Source organism: Bos grunniens, chromosome 15, assembly GCF_055505025.1.
Source record: "Bos grunniens cultivar Pamir isolate PY7600 chromosome 15, Bosgru_T2T1.0, whole genome shotgun sequence".
In the NCBI taxonomy this organism is placed as follows: Eukaryota; Metazoa; Chordata; class Mammalia; order Artiodactyla; family Bovidae; genus Bos; species Bos grunniens.
The window spans coordinates 79,852,488-79,870,248 of NC_141179.1; the positions used below are offsets into that span (position 1 = coordinate 79,852,488).

At 38.6% G+C, this 17,761-nt stretch overlaps 1 protein-coding gene across 1 annotated transcript in view; it reads left to right on the plus strand.

The window, feature by feature from the left end:
• Positions 1–17,761, plus strand: part of LOC147358664 (fatty acid desaturase 2-like protein FADS2B) — a 32,586-nt gene that overhangs the window by 8,356 nt on the left and 6,469 nt on the right. The window contains exons 2-7 of the mRNA XM_086338206.1: positions 6,340–6,537; positions 8,671–8,772; positions 11,996–12,121; positions 15,067–15,127; positions 17,097–17,173; positions 17,335–17,432. Coding sequence (XP_086194332.1) covers positions 6,340–6,537; positions 8,671–8,772; positions 11,996–12,121; positions 15,067–15,127; positions 17,097–17,173; positions 17,335–17,432 — 662 coding nt within the window. The remainder of the gene's footprint in view (positions 1–6,339; positions 6,538–8,670; positions 8,773–11,995; positions 12,122–15,066; positions 15,128–17,096; positions 17,174–17,334; positions 17,433–17,761) is intronic.

Consider the following 17,761-nt stretch of genomic DNA (forward strand, 5'->3'; position numbering starts at 1 on the left):
TAGAGAAGGAAAGGGGAGCCTGGCTGCTGCAGTCCATGGGGTTGCAAAGAGTCACACACAAATTAGCTACTGAAGAACAATTACAATAATGAAGTAGAGACCATACAACATCTTTTTTTGCTTCCAAGTACAAGAGATAATACCTAAGCAGAACTCAGAGGGAGAGTACAAGGACTACTCTGGGACACACCTGAAGAGCGGTTGGATTATGCAAATTTTCATAGCAAGACCTGGGACATTTGCCTGGAAGTTATACTAAGGGAGTTGAACACATGGTGAAGGAAGGTAAAAGGCTTGTTCCTTTCTGTTTTCACTCCCTGTCCCTGTCAGTGTCACCTTAGAAATGCTTTTTCATTTGATTAGCAATTGTATTGCAGTAGTTTTACATTTGGTTACAGCTTGCAGATTTTCCTATTTTGGTTGAAACAGCCTTAATTCAACACCTCAGAGACACAAAGCCTCAAATATGTGGATTCATGTCAATGTATGGGAAAAACCACTACAGTATTGTAAAGTAATTAGCCTCCAATTAAAATAAATAAATAAATAAAAAATAAAAGACCACATGGGTCTCAAGATCTGCATGCCAATGTAAGGGACACAAGTTCAATCCCTCAGTTGGGAAGATCCCTGGAGAAGGGGACAGCAACCCATTCCAATATTCTTGCATGGAGAATCCCATGGACAGGGGAACCTGGCAGGCTACAGTCCATGGAGACTGTTTGGTAGTCTTTGTCTAACAAAGAGTTAGTCATGACTGAGCACACACATGCACACTGTCTGTAGACATTCTAAATTAAAAAAAAAAAAAAAAAAAAAAGATCTTGCTGGAGATTTCTTTCATAATTTCATAATAGCTTGTAATAATATATTAAAAATTTATAAATGCAACTATTTTTACTTCTGCTTCCCCAACTGGAGGGGAGGGGCTGTTGTTTGCCACCTTATACAATATCCTATATGGAAATCCAAGTAGAGTATTTACAAGGAAACAGCAGGTTTTCTCTGATTTCCCCCCAGAATTTTCTCTTATATATTTTTTTTCTTTCAGTTTTCAGTTTCTACACCTCTTGTTAAACCTACTGCAACGCATTATCTCAAAAACACCCTCCCCATCTGGCTGCCGCCTGCTTCATGCTTAGACTACTGTGCTGGCACTAAACTTCTGGCTCCTGCTTTGAATCCTTCCTCTTCACTACCAACTACCAAGTCATGTCAGTCGTGTTCGACTCTGTGCGACCCCATAGACGGCAGCCCACCAGGCTCCCGTCCCTGGGATTCTCCAGGCAATAACACTGGAGTGGGTTGCCATTTCCTTCTCCAGTGCATGAAAGTGAAAAGTGAAAGTGCAGTCACTCAGTCTGTCCAACTCTCAGCGACCCCATGGACTGCAGCCTACCAGGCTCCTCTGTCCATGGGATTTTCCAGCCAAGAGTACTGGAGTGGGGTCCTCTTCACAGCTGCTCTAATAATTCTCTAGAATCTTGTGTCATATTTTTACTCCAGTGCTTTAAAACATATCACTTTGTTTCCTCATTTCCTCCAGAATTGAAACAGGTATGACTATGGGTAAGCTTAGGCTGTGTGCCTATTTTATTTTATTTTATTTTTCAGCCTTTTATTTTTTTTAATTTTATTTTATTTTTAAACTTTACATAATTGTATTAGTTTTGCCAAATATAAAAATGAATCCACCACAGGTATACATGTGTTCCCCATCCTGAACCCTCCTCCCTCCTCCCTCCCCATACCATCCCTCTGGGTCATCCCAGTGCACTAGCCCCAAGCATCCAGTATCGTGCGTCGAACCTGGACTGGCAACTCGTTTCTTACATGATATTTTACATGTTTCAATGCCATTCTCCCAAATCTTCCCACCCTCTCCTTCTCCCACAGAGTCCATAAGACTGTTCCATACATCAGTGTCTCTTTTGCTGTCTCGTACACCAGGTTATTGTTACCATCTTTCTAAATTCCATATATATGCGTTAGTATACTGTATTTATGTTTTTCCTTCTGGCTTACTTCACTCTGTATAATAGGCTCCAGTTTCATCCACCTCATTAGGACTGATTCAAATGTATTCTTTTTAATGGCTGAGTAATACTCCATTGTGTATATGTACCACAGCTTTCTTATCCATTCATCTGCTGATGGACATCTAGGTTGCTTCCATGTCCTGGCTATTATGAACAGTGCTGCGATGAACATTGGGGTACACGTGTCTCTTTCCCTTCTGGTTTCCTCAGTGTGTATGCCCAGCAGTGGGGTTGCTGGATCATAAGGCAGTTCTATTTCCAGTTTTTTAAGGAATCTCCACACTGTTCTCCATAGTGGCTGTACTAGTTTGCATTCCCACCAACAGTGTAAGAGGGTTCTCTTTTCTCCACACCCTCTCCAGCATTTATTATTTGTAGACTTTTGGATCGCAGCCATTCTGACTGGTGTGAAATGGTACCTCATAGTGGTTTTGATTTGCATTTCTCTGATAATGAGTGATGTTGAGCATCTTTTCATGTGTTTGTTAGTCATCTGTATGTCTTCTTTGGAGAAATGTCTATTTAGTTCTTTGGCCCATTTTTTGATTGGATCGTTTATTTTTCTGGAGTTGAGCTGTAGGAGTTGCTTGTATATTTTTGAGATTAGTTGTTTGTCAGCTGCTTCATTTGCTACTATTTTCTCCCATTCTGAAGGCTGTCTTTTCACCTTGCTAATAGTTTCCTTTGATGTGCAGAAGCTTTTAAGTTTAATTAGGTCCCATTTGTTTATTTTTGATTTTATTTCCAATATTCTGGGAGGTGGGTCATATAGGATCCTGCTGTGATGTATGTCGGAGAGTGTTTTGCCTATGTTCTCCTCTAGGAGTTTTATAGTTTCTGGTCTTACGTTTAGATCTTTAATCCATTTTGAGTTTATTTTTGTGTGTGGTGTTAGAAAGTGTTCTAGTCTCATTCTTTTACAAGTGGTTGACCAGATTTCCCAGCACCACTTGTTAAAGAGATTGTCTTTAATCCATTGTATATTCTTGCCTCCTTTGTCAAAGATAAGGGGTCCATATGTGCGTGGATTTATCTCTGGGCTTTCTATTTTATTCCATTGATCTATATTTCTGTCTTTGTGCCAGTACCATACTGTCTTGATAACTGTGGCTTTGTAGTAGAGCCTGAAGTCATGTAGGTTGATTCCTCCAGTTCCATTCTTCTTTCTCAAGATCGCTTTGGCTATTCGAGTTTTTTTGTATTTCCATACAAATTGTGAAATTATTTGTTCTAGCTCTGTGAAGAATACTTTGGTAGCTTGATAGGGATTGCGTTGAATCTATAAATTGCTTTGGGTAGTATACTCATTTTCACTATATTGATTCTTCCAATCCATGAACATGGTATATTTCTCCATCTATTAGTGTCCTCTTTGATTTCTTTCACCAGTGTTTAATAGTTTTCTATATATAGGTCTTTAGTTTCATTAGGTAGATATATTCCTAAGTATTTTATTCTTTCAGTTGCAATGGTGAATGGAATTGTTTCCTTAATTTCTCTTTCTGTTTTCTCATTATTAGTGTATAGGAATGCAAGGGATTTCTGTGTGTTGATTTTATATCCTGCAACTTTACTATAGTCATTGATTAGCTCTAGTAATTTTCTGGTGGAGTCTTTAGGGTTTTCTATGTAGAGGATCATGTCATCTGCAAATAGTGAGAGTTTTACTTCTTCTTTTCCAGTTTGGATTCCTTTTATTTCTTTTTCTGCTCTGATTGCTGTGGCCAAAACTTCCAAAACTATGTTGAGTAGTAATGGTGAAAGTGGGCACCCTTGTCTTGTTCCTGACTTTAGAGGAAATGCTTTCGATTTTTCACCATTGAGGATAATGTTTGCTGTGGGTTTGTCATATATAGCTTTTATTATGTTGAGGTATGTTCCTTCTATTCCTGCTTTCTGGAGAGTTCTTATCATAAATGGATGTTGAATTTTGTCAAAGGCTTTCTCTGCATCTATTGAGATAATCATATGGTTTTTATTTTTCAATTTGTTAATGTGGTGTATTACATTGATTGATTTGTGGATATTGAAGAATCCTTGCATCCCTGGGATAAAGCCCACTTGATCATGGTGTATGATCTTTTTAATGTGTTGTTGGATTCTGATTGCTAGAATTTTGTTAAGGATTTTTGCATCTATGTTCATCAGTGATATTGGCCTGTAGTTTTCTTTTTTTGTGGGATCTTTGTCAGGTTTTGGTATTAGGGTGATGGTGGCCTCATAGAATGAGTTTGGAAGTTTACCTTCCTCTGCAATTTTTTGGAAGAGTTTGAGCAGGATAGGTGTTAGCTCTTCACTAAATTTTTGGTAGAATTCAGCTGTGAAGCCGTCTGGACCAGGGCTTTTGTTTGCTGGAAGATTTTTGATTACAGTTTCAATTTCCGTGCTTGTGATGGGTCTGTTAAGATTTTCTACTTCTTCCTGGTCGAGTTTTGGAAAGTTGTACTTTTCTAAGAATTTGTCCATTTCTTCCACGTTGTACATTTTATTGCCATATAATTGTTGATAGTAGTCTCTTATGATCCTTTGTATTTCTGTGTTGTCTGTTGTGATCTCTCCATTTTCGTTTCTAATTTTGTTGATTTGATTTTTCTCCCTTTGTTTCTTGATGAGTCTGGCTAATGGTTTGTCAATTTTATTTATCCTTTCAAAGAACCAGCTTTTGGTTTTGTTGATTTTTGCTATGGTCTCTTTTGTTTCTTTTGCATTTATTTCTGCTCTAATTTTTATGATTTCTTTCCTTCTACTAACCCTGGGGTTCTTCATTTCTTCCTTTTCTAGTTGCTTTAGGTGTAGGGTTAGGTTATTTATTTGACTTTTTTCTTGTTTCTTGAGGTGTGCCTGTATTGCTATGAACTTTCCCCTTAGGACTGCTTTTACCGTGTCCCACAGGTTTTGGGTTGTTGTGTTTTCATTTTCATTCGTTTCTATGCAAATTTTGATTTCTTTTTTTATTTCTTCTGTGATTTGTTGGTTATTCAGCTGCGTGTTTTTCAGCCTCCATATGTTGGAATTTTTAATCGTTTTTCTCCTGTAATTGAGATCTAATCTTACTGCATTGTGGTCAGAAAAAATGCTTGGAATGATTTCTATTTTATTGAATTTACCAAGGCTAGCTTTATGGCCCAGGATGTGATCTATCCTGGATAAGGTTCCATGTGCGCTTGAGAAAAAGGTGAAATTCATTGTTTTGGGATGAAATGTCCTATAGATATCAATTAGGTCTAACTGGTCTATTGTATCGTTTAAAGTTTGTGTTTTCTTGTTAATTTTCTGTTTAGTTGATCTATCCATAGGTGTGAGTGGGGTATTAAAGTCTCCCACTATTATTGTGTTATTGTTAATTTCTCCTTTCATACTTGTTAGCATTTGTCTTACATACTGTGGTGCTCCCGTGTTGGGTGCATATATATTTATAATTGTTATATCTTCTTCTTGGATTGATCCTTTGATCATTATGTAGTGACCTTCTTTGTCTCTTTTCACAGCCTTTGTTTTAAAGCCTATTTTATCTGATATGAGTATTGCTACTCCTGCTTTCTTTTGGTCCCTATTTGCATGGAAAATCTTTTTCCAGCCCTTCACTTTCTGTCTGTATGTGTCCCCTGTTTTGAGGTGGGTCTCTTGTAGACAACATATGTAGGGGTCTTGTTTTTGTGTCCATTCAGCCCGTCTTTGTCTTTTGGTTGGGGCATTCAACCCATTTACGTTTAAGGTAATTACTGATAAGTATGATCTGGTTGCCATTTACTTTATTGTTTTGGGTTCGAATTTATACACCGATTTTGTGTTTCGGCTCTAGAGAATATCCTTTATTATTTGTTGGAGAGCTGGTTTGGTGGTGCAGAATTCTCTCAGCTTTTGCTTGTCTGAAAAGCTTTTGATTTCTCCTTCATACTTGAATGAGATCCTTGCTGGGTACAATAATCTGGGCTGTAGGTTATTTTCTTTCATCATTTTAAGTATGTCTTGCCTTTCCCTCCTGGTTTGAAGAGTTTCTATTGAAAGATCAGCTGTTATCCTTATGGGAATTCCCTTGTGTGTTATTTGTTGTTTTTCCCTTGCTGCTTTTAATATTTGTTCTTTGTGTTTGATCTTTGTTAATTTGATTAATATGTGTCTTGGGGTAAAGGTTTAGTTTTTTTGTTTAAATTATACCTAATTATATTTATTAAATAAATAAATGTCTATTCATAAAATTAAGGTATCATGCATTGATAAAGTAGATTAATAATTATGCTCATCTGTGCTTCCTCTCCAGTGAAGGAACTAATTCCTTTCTTGCATGCTTATCTCACAGTCCCGGTTGGTGGAAGATTTCCAAGAACTGCGGAGGACATTAGAGACCTTGAATATGTTCAATGCCAACCTGGGGTTCTTCTTCCTTCACCTCGCCCAGGTCTTGATTTTGGAGGTCCTGGCTTGGGTAATAGTGTGGCATTTTGGCAGTGGCTGGCTTATCACAATATTCATTTCTTTTCTTCTCACGGTTGCTCAGGTAAGTAGGTATCTTAAGCCCAGGCAGTGGCTCTGTGGGAAGCCTCACAATTTTTCTTCTCTCTTTACACTGGTGTCAGTGACTGCCTGGCACTTTCTGGCAAGCTAAGTTATCAAAACCCACTGGGCCCCACTTCTCTTATCTGTAACATGGGGCAACAATTTTTTATCGAAATATTCTGAGGAGAACTAAACAAGTTACTCTGTAAAGTACCTAGCACAGAGACTGGCACATGGTAAATATCCTTGACAGTTGCTGCTCTTTCCCTGACATTATCCACACAATGTCAGTAACTGAAATTCATTCTAGGCCATGTAATTTTCACCTTTGTCTTTCATTCATTAACCAACCAACATTTTTAATGGTTGTTCAATGATTTTATTAAGACTATAGGCACATATGTGAACTTATTTTGTTTTCTTTTCAATCGCTCAGTTGTTTCCAACCTTTTTTGACCCCACCAACTGTAACTGGCTCCTCTGTCCATGGATTTCTTCGGGCAAAAATACTAGAGTAGGTTGCCATTCCCTTTACCAGAGAATCTTCCTGACCCCGGGATCAAATCCGAGTCTCCCACATTGCAAGCAGATTCTTTACTGTCTAACCACCATGAAGAAAGGAAGCCCCACATTAATTTATACTGATATATACATATATATATATATATATATATATATATATAAACTATTTATACATGCTGTTTCATAATAAAAGATTCGACTAAAAAGAAGTTATATATCTGTATTTTTTAAAAAAATTACCTGAGACCCTAGCCAAAAGCCTCATTTCACCAATACTTATCAATACACCAGTCTATGAAGAGAGTTTATTTATTATTACATGATAATAGGATGGTTTTTCCAGTGGTCATGTATGGATGTGAGAGTTGGAATATGAAGAAGCATGAGCGCCAAAAAATTGATGCTTTTGAACTGTGGTGTTGGAGAAGACTCTTGAGAGTCCCTTGGACTGCAAGGAGATCCAACCAGTCCATTCTGAAGGAGATCAGCCCTGGGTGTTCTTTGGAAGGAATGATGCTAAAGCTGAAGCTCCAGTACTTTGGCCACCTCATGTGAAGAGTTGACTCATTGGAACAATCCCTCCCTCTGATGCTGGGAGGGATTGGGGGCAGGAGGAGAAGGGGACCACGGAGGATGAGATGGCTGGATGGCATCACTGACTCGATGGATGTGAGTCTCAGTGAACTCCGGGAGTTGGTGTTGGAGAGGGAGGCCTGGTGTGCTGCGATTCCTGGGGTCGCAAAGAGTCGGACATGACTGAGCGACTGAACTGAACTGAAGGATTATGTATTCTACCAGAAATGGCAATCAGCAACTGGCGTGTAGTAGGGCAATTGATAAATCCTTTGAATGAAACATAGATCTCTGAAGATGGCCTTCTATGACCACAACACTGTATTGTGGACACAAAGGGAAGTGTACCTGACCCTGCCCTTGGGAAACAGTCATCCAGGGGAGGAACTGGTCATTGAATTATCTAGACAGGATACAAAGCAGAAGGAAAAGAAACAAGCATGTGCTGTTGGAGCAGAAAGAGGCATCTAATTCTAATTGAGGCAATTGGGGATGATTTCATGGAGAATTAACATCAGTGTCAACTACAAAATTTTATCTGCTCATTTTTTTTCTTGAAAAGTCAACTTGCTTTATTCTTTGAAAAGCAACTTTTGAAATCAAGAAAGGAAACAAATATTTGACTGCTTAGCATTATCAGGAATTTTACATGTATTTTGGCTGCAAAACAGCAGGATGAGCAAGATATATTATAATCCCTGCTTCTCAAAGAACTGAGTTCAGAGGTACCGACTAGCTTGCCAAGAGTTGTATAACTTATAAAGTGGTGAAGGACAGTTTAGAACCCTAGTCAGCCTGACTCCAAAGACATCCTCCTTCCATTCCACACTGGAAGATTTTGACAGTGGAGAGAAGAGTATTGTTGGCTAACCCTAACACTTGTAAAAAGGCACAGAGATGGAAAAGAACACAGCAAGTGTGACAGATACACACAGAGATCTCGCAATATTCCCATGGGTTCCCAAATCTACCAGTGGGCTCACTTACTACTTTCTTCTTAACTTGTCAACTTCTCTGACAGTAACCCTATCTCTTCTAGGCTCAGGGTTCATTTCTGCAGCATGACACACGACACCTATGCATATTTAAGAAGCCCAAGTGGAACCGCCTGATGCAAAAATTTGTGATGAGTCATCTCAAGGTAGAGAATGTTCCAGGAGTATGATGGGATTCTGAAAGTCATTTCACTAAGCAATGGTTTCTACATACACTTTTCAGCAATGGATGTTACTACACACCCCACAAGTAGATGTAAATATAATAACAATGTAGTGACTATACACACACACACACATAAAATTATAACATATATGCTAAAATTAGAATTTTAAATGTTTAGGAGAAAAGGTTAATTTTTACTTAAGAAGTTCTGTTTTTTCTTAGTCAGTAAACTATTTGGCCCAATCCCTGGTACACCATTAAAGAACCACCTCTCAGGAGATATACCCTATAAAGTCATGAGTAGAGATATTCTTAGAAGGGGTCCAGACATGTACTTCTGGGAGGCTAGGGGAATCCAGCAAACCATTTAATCCTAGGAGGATGATTTATAAATAAAAGAAAATATGAAGAATAGATAAAAGTTTAACAAAAGAGAGAAACCACGGAAAGTTAGATGGCTCTGTTTAAGAGTTGAGGGTTGCAAAACCCAGATTGCTGGAAAAAGCGGGGGCAGTTGGTCTTATCCCCCTCAGATAGGCTCCAGGAGGACAGGAACACTATCCTATGCATCCCTGAAATGCAGTGCCTAACAGAGTGCCTAACACACAGTAGGCCTTCAATAAGCACTTGTGGAATGCATGAAGGAATGGATGGATGGATGGAACGATGGATGGATAGACGGTTAGAAGAATGAAACTAGATATAGTACAAGGGTTGATGAAAGTGGGTTTTAGCCCTGGCTCTAACGCTCACTGTGCAACCCTGAACAAGTCAGATTCTCTCTCTGGCTCTCAGTGTTCTCATCTCTAAAACTAGGACCTCAACTGGATATCAGCCTTTCTATGATGTTCTAGGATTTGGTGAGAAACCAAAGGACAGAATTATCTCCGTTCGTTTCCAAGGCAAACCATTTACAATCACAGTAATCCAAGTCTAACTAACTCTGCTAGCCTTTGCCCTGCTTCATTTTGTACTCCATTTAAGTATTCTTGCCTTGATAACCCCATGAACATTATGAAATGGCAAAAAGATATGACACTGAAAGATGAACTCCCAGATCGGTAGGTACTCAATATGCTACTGGAGAAGAGTGAAGAAATAACTCCAGCAAGAATGAAGAGATGGAGCCAAAGTGAAAACAATGCTGAACTATGGATGTGACTGGTGGTGGAAATGAAATCCAATGGTGTAAAGAGCGATATTACATAGGAACCTGGAATGTTAGGTCCATGAATCAAGGCAAATTGGGAGTGGTCAAACAGAAGATGGCAAGAGTGAGCATCGACATTTTAGAAATCAGTAAACTAAAATGGACCAGACTGGGCAAATTTAATTCAGATGACCATTATATCTACTACTGTGGGCAGAAATTCCTTAGAAGAAATGGAATAACCCTCATAATCAACAAGAGTCCTAAATGCAGTACTTGGACACAATCTCAAAAATGAAAGAATGATCTCTGTTCGTTTCCAAGGCAAATCATTCAGTGTCACAGTAATCAAAGTATGCCCCAACCAGTAACACTGAAGAAGCTGAAGTTGAATGGTTCTGTGAAGACCTATAAGACCTTCTAGAACTAAAACAGAAAAAAGATGTCCTTTTCATCATAGGGGACTGGAATGTAAAAGTAGGAAATCAAGAGACACCTGGCATAACAGACAAGTTTGACCTTGGGGTGAATGAAACAGGGCAAAAGCCAACAGAATTTTGCCAAGAGAACACACTGGTCACAGCAAATACCCTCTTCCAACTTTATTATTCCTGTATATATTTTAAATATTTTCATTCTAACATGAAAGAAATATAAAAATTATTAAAATATTTTACATTTCTTTTTTCATTCTGAGGCTTTGAATCTAGTATGTATTATAAGTATGTTTGACTGGTCACTTATTAAGTGCTCAGTGGCCACACACAGATAAGGCCTACTCTGTTGAGCACTTCAGATCTAAAATACACATTAATCAATTTTTGAGAGATGTCATATATTCAGTAAAAGCTATGACTATTGCTTATTCTTCTATAAATGATTAACATAGTATGGCAAGGAAAGAGAAATTTAATATCTCAATATGCCAGCATTCTACATACAGCAACTCATGCCTCCTTAAACAACCCATGTAGGTAAATGTCATTAAATTATACTATATTTACTGAAGATGAAACTGAACATCAAAGGGTACATAATTTTCCCAAACCACACAGATGCGTTTATACATCCAGTGGATGCAAGTAAGTTGATATGCTTACAAATCCTTTTCTCTGTTAAAACCTTCAGATTTTCACTGAAAGAAAAAAAAAAGTCCTAAACAACTTAATCAGAGATGACATGAGCTCAGCATCAACTAAAATACTTTTATTCTTTTATATTTAATGAGATCATTGAAACTTGAACATGTGATGATCAGAGGCAAGCCCCCAGAGGAGATGACTTCAGATTCATGACTCTTTAAAATATTCATTGAAGTAGGAACCCTGGGGCCATTTCCCCCCCAGAACTAATTAGTTTTAGAGCTGAAGTTTCTTTATTTATAAAATAAGATGTCCAGTCTCTGCTCTACCTAGTTCATGTTTCTTTTTAAAAGGAGGACAAAAAAAAAAAAAAAAGAAAGAAAGATGGAAAAACATTTCATTTCAATGGTTTTTATTCTTCTTCATTATCAAGAGTTGTTTTAACCTGGAATTTGTGTTCCTGGGTAAGATAATTATTTGCTGGTAAGCTTTTAGAGCCTCTAAGCAATTAATCATTCTGTGACCCAGGAATGAGGGGGTGCTGCATGTTCCAGGAATCTATATCCTAATTAAACTTTGGAGATGTAGGCAGAAAACTCTGATTGTTACTATTCAGGTGCTAGTCATATCCGACTCATTGTGACCCCATAAACACAGCACACAAGGCTTCCCTGTCCATTACGAGTTCATAAAGTTTGCTCAGACTCATGTCCATTGAATCGGTGATATCATCCAACCATCTCATTCTCTGTCATCCCCTTTTCTTCCTTCCCTCAGTCTTTCCCAGCATCAGGGTCTTTTCCAGTGAGTTGGCTCTTCACATCAGGTGGTCAGTACTGGAGCTTCAGCTTCAGCATCAGTCCTTCCAATGAATATTCAAGGTTGATTTTCTTTAGTTTTGGAAAACTCTGATAATGAAAGACATTTCAGGAGACAAATGTTGCAGCTAATGAATGTTCTTTTCTCCTCAGGGCATATCTGCAAAATGGTGGAATAATCGGCACTTCCAACACCATGTAAAACCAAATATCTACTCCAAAGACCCAGATATTGACGTAGGCCCATTTTTTGTTATTGGAGATTTACAACCTGTCAAGGTATATTTAGGAATCCTAAGCACTAGAGAAATGTTTCAGGAAGTGGTTCTTGGAAAGGTCTACACCTTTGTTTTGAGGAGATCAGGCTAGAGATTCTGGTTTCAAGCATGTTTTCAGAGCATCTCTTCTTCTTTTAAGTCCAGGATATAGATTTTAAATAAGTGAATCTGGTGTTGTAAGAAAAGAGGAAAATGTGGAATGGATGACTTCATGATCTTAAAAGTCATTCAGGCTAAATCACTCATAGAAAGCAGGGCAGTACATTCAACAAGTGCTAAATCATGAAACATCTACATATCTAGTTATGTCAACTAATTCTAACTGTTGGAAGAAACTAAGCTGTTATTATTAGTTTAGGTTCATTTTGGTTCATTTATACATGAAACTCAGTTCAAATGCTTCATAATACACAGGACCTCGCCACTAATTCCGACTTCTTAAGGAAAAGTAAAAGGAAGGCAAACTCCAGGATGTCTCAGCTGTTGACTTTCTTAAACCTCAGCTTAAAAACCAACATGTAAGGATTATTACCAAGATGTTTATAGTCTGCTTTCAAGATAGAAGGCATAAGGATAACCAGATAAAGGTATCTTTCCTTAAGAGGAAATGATGGATCCTGAGAATTAAGTGCTTAGGAAGAGGCTCTATCTCCTTCTGGAAGAATTTAGGAGCTTTCTAAAAACAAGGGAGTGTAGCTTGGTCAGTTGCTGTGGGAAATTTGTGGTAACCAGAATTGTGCAACTTTCTCAAAATAGGTTTTCCCAGTTTTGGAAGACAACCTTCTTCCAATTAGGGAAAAGTCTCCTGCCAAGATATAAAGAAAATAAAAGAAAGAAAGAAACCCTGACTGTAGTCTTCAGTCAGTTGTCCTTCACAATGACTCCACAAACAAGTCAGAGCTCTCTGAAGTTTGCAAACTCCTTAAGTGAAGTCAATCAGTCGTGTCTGACTCTTTGCGACCCTATGGACTGTAGCCCCCCAGGCTCCTCCACCCATGGGATTTTCCAGGCAAGAATACTGGAGTGGGTTGTCATTTCCTTCTCCAGGGATCCAACCTGGGTCTCTCACATCACAGGCAGACTTTACAGTCTGAGCCACCAGGGAATCCCTGTGAACTCCTTGGCTGATCACTAAACTTATGACACTTTGACTTCTCGCCTCAATCCCTCACAGCAATGGAGACGTCTCCCTGGAGTTCATGAGGCAGCCTGGCCCCCTCCAGAAGCCCCTTCTGTAAAACTGTATCCAGTTCACACTCTGCCTCTTCACAGAGGATGGAGACACCATCACTTCTCCATCGTTCGAGAGACATATCCTTCGAGCCTTAGGTTTCTGTTTACTATAATTTGAAAGCCAACGGAAACCACATTACTTACAATCATTTAATCTCTAAATTTAATTGTTTTGCAACAAAACTAATTCTGATAAGCCCTAAATGTTTCTGTTCTTCCCATTTTACTGTCAGTCTTTCTACCACTTTCTTCAAACATTCATTCCTTTAATGAGTATTAATTTAATCATCTAGGGCCAGGTCCTGTGCTCTTACTCCAGAAAAGTTAGACTTCTCCTTTGGAGCCATACTCAAAAATCAGTCCTTCACCTACATTTGCCAACTCTCCAAAGTTTCCCACTGACTCCCTCTTTCAAGTTTCCTACCACTTAAATATCCAGAAGCTTGGGAGTAACTGCAAATAACTATTGTTACTTTATCACCATGACATTTATTTTTATTTATGATAGTAAGATAAACAAGGGTCAAGTCTAATATCCAAATAACAGAAGAAATATATAGAATGGAAGGTACCAAAAGAATGGGAAAAGCAAAAAGTTAAACACAGCTCACAGTGTTTTAACTGACTGAACATAAGGTAAAATTATAGAGGAGATTTGAATTATCATTCATTCATTAATTCCTTCAACTCAACGTTTATTAAGTGTCTCTTAGGTTATAGAGATAAACCATTACTTCTATGCCTCCTCTCAAGATCTTTGCTGCCTTTGTGCATTTGGCCACTGACTAAATTAACTAAGAAGACCCCTAGAAAATGACTTAAATTCCCGGTGGTAAGATTATATATTATCAAGCCTTAAAATGAGTAAATCACAGCATGAGATCCACGATGGAATTAGAGGATGAAAGATGAAGTAGATACTAGATATTATTACTATGTATTTTATTACACAACAATTCAACAAATATCTGTTAAATGGATGAATGGATACAAGCAGACTGAGCTTCAAGCAGAATTCTAAGCACATAGGTTGAAGAAGACATTGAAAACTTACAGGAAATATTTCTGTTCCATTACCATTCCATTCCACACCAGGGCAAAAATTGCAAAATGGCTCCCATGGGAGCCATTTGTGATAATAGTATTATTTGTGATAATAAACTACTACAATCCCTGAAATCAAATGGAATAAACCATCCCTGCAAGAACTGCCCACATTTAAATAAAGAAAAAGGCACCACAATATTTCCTTCACCTTCAGTTCTGGTTCCTCAGTGCCTTCAGTTTGACAGTAAATGAACTCTGACCAGATGGCTCTTTCCATAGAGACTCTACACACACACACACACACACACACACACACAGGCACACATGCATGCATACACACACTCACGTGCAAACACAAACAGACATACCTGCACACACAGAGACACAGACATGTGCACACACACACGTGCACACACAGAGACACACACATGCACACACACACATGCACATGCACACACATGCACAGAGATATACACACACACACAACCTTGAGTATAATAACAGAAATCTATATTGTTCTTTTTTAAAAATGGTGTAAGACCATTTATTTTATTTTTTTATAATCAAATGAATACATTTATTTAATTATTTTTTAAAGTTTATGTACATTTTCTTTTTTTAATTTAAATATTGTTCTTACTTCAGTTTTATTCTCTCTTCATTCAGAATGGCAAGAACAAAATCAAATTCATCAACTACGAGAAGCAGCACCTGTACTTCCATGTGTGTGAGTCACCAGGGAGCCACAATCCTTATCATCCCATTTCCTCGAAACAAACAATTGTCAAGCCAGAAGGCATGACTGAAATCCTCCCACAGAGAGACGATCCCATGTCTTGTTGTGCCTCAAAAAAGCAGCATGTTTTATTTCAGACTTACTTGGGTGAAATCTGAAGAGGGAAATAGAAGAGTGATTAGGCATTCTTAATGGGCATCTCATCACTCTGGCTACTGTACAGTGAAGGAGATGCTCCAAGAATGGATGGGAGGCAGGATGCCAATCAAGGGGTCTGGTACCTGTGACTCTCATCCTGAATAAATGAAATACAATACTTATCAAGAAGAAAAGGATAGTGATTTATGGATAGGGGGAAAATTAGGAAAAGAATGCTCAAGCACTGACAGTAGGTGCCCGAAAAAGCAGAGTCTCATGATAAAAGTCACCTGTAGAGCTTCTGTGTGGAAGAAAGTTGACTGTCCCCACAGCTAACATACAGCTGTACAAGGTATTTTAGTGGACAAATACACACACACACACAGAGAATAAGACAGGTCTGGATATGTTCCAGGCTTGAGAGAAAATAGGGTAGCTGAATAATGAATGCTAATACCAACAAAAATATTAGAAGCAAAAGTGATTTGTTCTTAACCAAGTCAAACTGATGATTGTTCATGAAGAAAAATTTAGGACCCCAAAATATGCTCATCTGAAACATGCTTACTCATTTGGAAAACAAACCCAAATTAGAGAAGATTGCAAATGTTTCCTGTAGATCAGTGGTTCTCAACTAATAGCATTGCTGCCCCCAGTGGGACGTTTGACAGCGTACAGATACTTTTTTGATTATCCCAACAAAGAGGGAGGAATGGTATTGACACCCATGGGGCAGAAGCCAGGGATGTTATGAAATGTCTTACAGTACACAGAACAGCCCTGAACAATAAGAATTATCTGACCCTAAAATGCCAAAAGTGTTAAGATAGAGAAAGTGTTGCAGATGATCTGGCTTGCCCAAACATTGGCCACCAGTGGTCATCTGTCTCGTGCCAGAGTCTGGAGGACAGAGCCTGATCCTCAAAGATTGTACTTCAAAGGGATGACTCCCAAGTCCTTGAGAAAGACACTCTGAATCAGGGACAATCCATCCCAGAGGGACACAGTAAGAATTTTATAATTGTAAGTTTTCTAAAAAATGATTGAAGAAAAGGTCAGAAGCCTACTGAACAAGCAGTAAGTTATTTGGACAGTCTTGAACTTTCTAAGGCAGGGACTTTAAGGTGTCGGTGTCATCCCAGGAGCACAACCTTGAATTGTTCTTGGAAACTATTTCTAGCATTTGTGTGAGTCTCTTAGTGTGTAGGGTGGAGAAAATCATTTGTGCTGACAGTTTGCAGACTCTGAAAATTTATAGGTCACATTTGAAGCCTAGTCAGGATGGTGACTCAGAGCATCTCACTAAATTTTGATCAAGAAGAGAGTTGTCAAAATCTGAAGGGTCTCCATATGATTCCTACTTGCTCCAGGCAACTTCACTGGTCCTGGGGGAGAAGCAGGTAAATAACTATCTGGCCAGACTCAGTATGCCTGCTCTGTATCTGCCACCTTAAGATATTGCGACAGGGCCCAACATGAAGGATCATGAAGAATTGAAGGATTCCAGGGACCTCAAGAAAACTTGAAAGCTCATAGCAGAAGCCCTTCTAGGATGCCTTCATCAAGAATAACTCAGATCTTCAAAGCTTCCATAGTCTCCTTAAGGGAGCTTGAACCAAAGTCCTGGTTCACACTCAGAGACTCTAAAAGCCCAGCAGCATCCAGGATGTGGTTGTGGATGTCCACCTTACATCCTTCTCAGGGGCAATATTCCAGGGGTAGCATGTTAGGAGATCAACTCCCACTAGCCTCCACAGGAATCATATCTGCTCATTTGTTCACTATCTTCTTGATTTTTTTTTCCTTTTTTTTTTTTTTTCAGCTTGGGTCCCCTTTCTTGTACCAGTATATTTCAACCTGGATTCCATTCTAGCGATGTACCGCAGAAGGGACTGGGAGGTGAGTAACTCGATTCCTTTGCTAGAGCTAGATCAGGCTGGTAGAAAAGGGGAAAGGTAAATACTTGGTCCTTTCCAGATGCAGCTTCCTTGAGTATAAGGATATAAGACTTAGCCAGTTTTATTTCCACTAGCTTAACTTTCAAGCCCTTCTTTCTGCAGGACATTGCCTGGGTCAGCACCTTTTATATCTGCCATTTCATCACATTCGGTCCTTTCTATGGAATCTTTGGAACCATGGTGCTCATATATTTAGTCAAGTAAGAAAACAATAATATTCTCCTACTCTTATTGCCTGGATGGTCCTCTTTCCTTTCTTATCCTATCTATTTATGATTATCAAAGATTTGCAGATCATGACACCAGACTGCATTCTTATTGCTGAGACATTTCAAGAAAATGTGGGATAAAACAGCTGAAATAGTTGAATGAGTTTCTGGGAAACTAAATTTGCCCAATCTTGCCTTTTTTCCCAAGTGATTAATTCCCAATTACAGTATAGTAGTCCCTCAGCATCTGAGGAGGATTAGTCCCTGGACCCACCTCAGTTACCAAAATCCAAAGATATTCAAGCTCCATAGTCATCTAT